Below are 6096 nucleotides of genomic sequence, written 5' to 3'. Positions count from 1 at the left end.
TTTAAAAAAATATTAAAAACATTAAAATTTGATTTAATACAAGTCCTTTAATACATTACAAATCAAATACAGGTCGTATTCACTGACGTCATGATCCATGATAACTAGAGGATCATAATATCAATATCTTTTTGCTCGCTTTAAAAAAATCCTACTTATTGTCCCGAAGCAGCTTGAGAACCCAATGAGCGTATAGATACATAGCAACTAAAAGATACATTTTAAATAGATCTGGAACGGAGAGAAGCACCATCAGGCGTTCTGGAAAACACAGCTTTGGGGCTAATTGATAGCAGGCTCGGCAGAAAATCCCTTGTATGCCCTCTGGCTCCAACTTGGACACAAACAGGCAAGAGAAGAAAAAGAAACCAGGAAAATAATCAAGAAAAGTTCCAACGTTTTTGAGTGACGCCAGTTTTACAGAGACTAACAACTGTCGGGGTCCAACCTGAGGACAGATCCAAGGTGAAGGACGGGTAGCGAGACGCTTCCCTCAGTCGTCCTGAGAGAGAAGCAAAGTGGGAGTCTGAGACAAGGCCTGCTCTGTGTACACTGTGAACAACACATGCAGACACTTCCTGTTCGCTCAAGTGTCAAAGAGGTATTATCTCCTCCACCACAGGAACCACACAGGAGGAAATATATTTACAACTTTGTGGGTTCTCACCCATTCATCCTCCCCGGCCCCCTCTCCTTCCCCCGTGGGTCTCCCCGTGCTGACTGCGCCTGCTTTGTTGGCCAGAACCTTATCGGTCCACGACGCGCCTGCTCTTTCATCTCCGGCAAAGTTACACCTGGTCACTGTGCCGCCGTCCACTTTGGCTAAGGAGACTGGAAGCGCAGAATTCAGTCGGTTCATTTAAGCGCATCAGAAACATTGCGTAAAAAGCACATACAACACAGGCCTAAAAAAGTAATTTAAAAACCAATGAGTTGAAGAGATTTCAACGTAGGAAATGATTTGCACTCATGTGAATCTTTCCATCCCAGCACACTGTCACAGAGGTCAACACGGGGACATGGAAACAGAAACGGACCCTGCAGCTTTGGAAAACAGGCACATCTTATGAAAACTAATCAAAGAGCTCTTATCGTATCTTGCACTTTTAAATCCCCAAACAAAAGATCCACCCGAGATCAGCAGCCCTGAAGCAACACACTCACATATGAAAGGACCATTTCCTCTGGTCTTCAGCCGTACTTCCTGCCCCGCCTCCAGATCCGTCTGGTCCATTTGGGACTCTGGGTACCAGAAGGCCCAGGTCCCGCTGGGTCGGTGCTTGTCGGTAATCTTCAGCAGCTCGGCCTTGTTCACGATGAGTGACAGCTGCTCCTCGGACAGACGGTCGGACTCCCCTTTAGCTTCCACCTCTGTACAGAAGGAGAGCCCGCTGGGTCAAAGGTCAGGGGCTCAACAATGACGAACGCGTGAAGGCACCCAACCAATCGACAACACGTGGGATACATTTAGAGAAAATGCTTCAGAGTGGATCCAAAGAAAAATTATTGGATCACTAGTCGGTGAGGAACCTATTGTATTTCATAGAATTATTATTATTATTCTCACAAACTAAGGGCCTTTTTGGAGCCTTTGTGATATTCAAAAAGTTGTTAAATTTGACATGCATATCAGGACTGTTAAAAAATGTAATAACGTTGGGGTCTCGCATTTGGGTACAAAGAAATGCCTAGAAATTTGAAAAGTACCACACTAGGCCAGTTTTTTCCCCCAATGCTGATTGACTTGAATGGATGCCAGGGACATGCTCTACAAAAAAGTAAATTATGGTAAGCAAATGTGCCTAACTAGATTTTCCGCCATTTGAATATTGTGAAAAACACATTTTTGCTAATTTCTCTTTAAACGCTGGGTCCGATTGTCATGAAACCTTCGGTGGATCGTTATTGGTTCAAGGTTCCCCGATTTAGAAGAATGGTGCTAATAGCTCATTGTTTTCATAAGATATGGGCTAATCAACTTCGCAAAGGGTGTTGCTTAATCTGTCAAGACTCATAACTTTAAAGTGACTTGGCCTGCCCTCACCAACATCATAACATTACACATTGGACCCCTGAACACACCCTGATTTTTTCATATTCTTTATAATATATATATAGAATAATAGGGGGCGATGCAATTAATCGTTGAAAATCTGCCCTTTTGGCATATTTTCATGATTTCTTAGAGTTGTAAAAGACCGAACTCCTCCCAGGAATTAAACCAGAAGAATTTCCAAGTAGGGAGCATTTTCAAAAAACCACAATTCGCCATGAACATTGAAGTTGTTTTAACTTGACCATACTTTTTCTAATCTGTTCCATATGTCTCATAAAGCAACTTCTCACCTTTCAACATTCATATGATCATTTGTAACCTGTCTTATGGTTTTAAGAAGATATTACGGCTAATTAGCTATGCAAAGGGTGTGGCTTAATCTGACAAGATTTCTAACTTCCAAATGACTTGGCCTGCCCTCACCAAAATTATAGCATGTGTAAACATTGAAGCCCTAAACACACCCTAATTTCTTCATAATTTTTGAAGAATAGGGGGCGCTGCAATTATTGGTTGAGAATCAGCCTTTTTGGCCCTTTTTTGGCCTTTTTTCATGATTTCTTACAGTTGTAAAAGAGCAAACTCCTCCCAGGGATTAAACCAGATTCTTTTCAAATCCATGCAATGTGCTCTCGAGACCTTGGGCTCTAAAAATTGCATTTTCCAGAAGAAATATTAATCTATGTGCGTAAGGAGCAATTTAAAAAACGCCTTTATCTTGCAGGAACTGCTGACACACTCCAGCCACATGAGGTCTAGCATTGACTTGAATTAGCAGGAACCAAGCGCACCGGCATATGGTCTCACAAGTAGGGTTGTCACGACACCAAAATTATGACTTTGTTACGTACAGTGTTCAACGTGTTTTTAGGCCTACAGGTATTGTGTTCCTTTTTTTTGTGTTGTTGTTCAGTCTCCCCCTCCTGTTGTAAGTGTGAACCTGCTTTCATCTGTGAAAAGTACAGGGCGCCAGTGGCAAATTTGCCAATCTTGGTGTTCTCTGGCAAATGCCAAACGTCCTCCCCGGTGCTGGGCTGTAAGCACAACCCTCACCTGTGGACATCGGGCCCTCGTACCACTCTCATGGAGTCGGTTTCTGACCGTTTGAGCAGACACATGCACATTTGTGGCCTGCTGAAGCTCATTTTGCAGGGCTTTGGCAGTGTTCCTGCTGTTCCTCCTTGCACAAAGGTGGAGGTAGCGCTCCTGCTGCTGGGTTGATTCCCTCCTACGGCCTTCTCCACGTCTCCTAATGTCCTCCTAATCTCCATGCTCTGGATGCTGACAAGACACCACAACATTTTTGCCATAGCTTGCATTGATGTGCCATCCTGGATGAGCTGCACTAACTGAGCCACTTGTGTGAGTTGTAGACTCTGTCTCAAACTACCACTTGAGTGACCACAAGTGGTCTGTGGTCACTGCAGAACCACTCCTTTATTGGGAGTGTCTGTCTTGCTTATCGCCTATAATTTCCACCTGTTGTCTATTCCATTTGCACAACAGCATGTGAAATTGATTGTCAGTATTGCTTCCTAAGTGGGCAGTTTGATTTCACAGAAGTGTGATTGACTTGGAGTTACATTGTGTTTTTTTTTTGCAGTGTATATAGATAAATACATTACATCCACTTTGCATTAATATATATATTACCTTTTTAGACGTTTAATCCGTCATTGACCCAAAGAGCAGAGTTCGAGGGGAAAAGAAACTTGCAAACATAAACTCAGATTGTTGTTGTCTACCTACTGTAGGAGGACATGAGGAAGCCCGTGTTGACCTTCATGGTGTCGCTGAAGTTGGGCTCGATCTCCTTCCCGCAGGCATCAAACCTCCTCTGATGGATGCGTGTGGGTTTGATGTACAGCACATAGAAGCGGACCTGTTTAAGAAGGGACGCAGCCCCGGTTCTTTAGTCAGTCTTAAATGCTAAAGCCTATCAGGACTATGGCCAAAGTTCTTTGTGGAACAAAAGTAGGATACTTTTAAACCTTCAGTTCCTGTCAGCGCTGAAAGACGTGTTATTACCATCAGTACCAGTGGCAGCTGGGGGAAAACGTTCTAGGTAGGGTCAACTAATCAGTTTCAGGAAACATCAGAATATGATTTAATGAAAAACAATTAAAACATAAATATTGGGTAAAAAAGTATTAAATACATCACCATTTTTTCCAGTATACCTTCTGTTTAGTATAGTATAATATGTTCCATGGTAACCTGTATACTTTACCCGCTGTACATGTATGTGTGTATATACATATACACACACACACACACACATATATATATATGTATATATATTCTATATATATTAGGGCCGGGACTCGATTAAAAATATTAATCTAATTAATTAGAGGCTTTGTAATTAATTAATCGCATATATTATACATACAAATATATGACCTGAGAACAGTGAGAAGTCATTTTTTTCACATGGATTTTTATTTTTATTCAACCAATTCCAGTGTAGCAATAGCCTATTTAGAAATGTAGTACTTTCAGAAATTCAGGTAGCCTATAGGTAAGTAGACCTTCTGTAAACTATGTTTTTTTAAGTAGACCAATACTTTCAAGTACATTCAGAACATTGGTTATTTTTTCAGACGTGGTCTTAGTTACCCTGGTCCTTAAACCAGTCATCTGGTGCAGTGTGGGTTGGGTGTGGGTCCTTGTACCCGGAGTGGGGCTAACGTCCACGCTAGCTGCTAATTGTTTTGCGTTGAGGTGATACTTGAGGCTCGATGCGAATTCCTTGTTGCGTAGCTTGTACACAACCACGCTCTTATCGACCCTTCCATCCGTGTGTTTATTACAATAAGATTTCCCATTCACGGGGGCCACCCGACATGGTCTCGTCAGCTTCTTCGTTCATGTTCACCGTCGTTTGTTGTTGTCTGAAGTCATGAACGCTAGTTGGTGCTCCAGTATAATCGGTCCCCCCCGAAACTCATTCAGTGAGAAACGTTCCGCGGTGCCAAAAAAAGTGTAAAAATGCGTAAAAAATGTGTAATGCGTTATTTTTATGTGTAATTAATTAATCTTAATTCATATTGTAATTAATGAATCACAATTAACGCGCTAAAGTCCCGGCCCTAATATATATATATATATTATATATACACACACACAAGTGGGAGAACTTGCAAAATAGCAGGGTGTTCAAATACTTATTTTCCTCACTATATATATATTTATATATATACACACGCAAATGCATACATACACAATTATATTTACGAATTGGTACATTCTTTTTTTTTAAACAAATACTGACAATTTGTTTTTGTTTTTTATTTGTATTCCTGTGGTTCAAGTAGGGGCCACGCCGGCGTCCCCTGGTCAGTACCTTTTGATTGCTGAGGTCACTGATGGCATGCCTGGACACATCCAGCAGCTTCCCCTCTAGGAGAACGCCCTGGCCACTGTGTGGAAGACAAAGATCGACTGTGAAACTCTACTTCCTCTATAAGCGGTGCATTCAGTGAAGTGGAGCGCTTAAACCTACCTTTCATACCCAGAAGGGGACCACGCGCGCTCAAATTTCTCATTGTGCACCGGTTTGTTCTTCAAAGACTTGTTGTCATAAATTCGGCTCATCTTTCATAAACTGGCCTGTAACTTTAGTTGCCCAAAACGTTTTCCTATTTCCTCATTACTTGTTCCTACACACAGCCGCGTCACGGAGGTGCGCTCGAATCTCTACACGGCACGTACCGATGGGAGACAGCGGTGTAAAAGGGGTCCGTGTACCTTTTGATCGTCCCTTTTACCGTAAAAACCAGAAAACCAAAACACTCGTTTCTCGTTTTTCGTTTCTAATCCAAAACGGTAAAACGGAAGTCGGCGGCCGTTTTCTCGTTTTTCGTTTAGAACCAAAAAAGGAGACCAACTGACAACTTTTCACTCCGTTTATCCCTTTTGTGGGTTTTTCCATAAAACGAAAATACGAAGTGTAGCCGCTAAACCGGAAGTACGTGGATTTTCACAGTAAAAATCCACGCAAACGTCTGCAATGACAGCGGTTACCAGGGAAAAGTTGA

The 6096-nt window shown here is 42.1% G+C and overlaps 1 protein-coding gene across 2 annotated transcripts; it reads right to left on the bottom strand.

Annotated features, from left to right (window-relative positions):
- Positions 1-27: 27 nt before the first annotated feature.
- Positions 28-5795, bottom strand: arpin (actin related protein 2/3 complex inhibitor). 2 transcript variants are annotated; one of them, XM_037451097.2, is made up of 7 exons: positions 5562-5795; positions 5403-5478; positions 3806-3938; positions 1165-1371; positions 668-831; positions 449-502; positions 28-334 (listed from the first exon to the last, which is right to left on the bottom strand). In XM_037451097.2, the coding sequence occupies exons 1-6, from the start codon at positions 5651-5653 to the stop codon at positions 494-496; spliced, it is 681 nt and encodes a 226-aa protein (XP_037306994.1). In that variant the 5' UTR covers positions 5654-5795; the 3' UTR covers positions 28-334; positions 449-493. The 2 variants fall into 2 exon arrangements, with proteins under 2 accessions (XP_037306994.1, XP_037306993.1); XM_037451096.2 differs by having other exon boundaries at positions 28-502.
- Between the last annotated feature and the right edge of the window lie 301 nt (positions 5796-6096).

Source organism: Pungitius pungitius, chromosome 6, assembly GCF_949316345.1.
Source record: "Pungitius pungitius chromosome 6, fPunPun2.1, whole genome shotgun sequence".
Lineage (NCBI taxonomy): Eukaryota > Metazoa > Chordata > Actinopteri > Perciformes > Gasterosteidae > Pungitius > Pungitius pungitius.
This window is presented reverse-complemented; position numbering and strand designations above follow the sequence as displayed.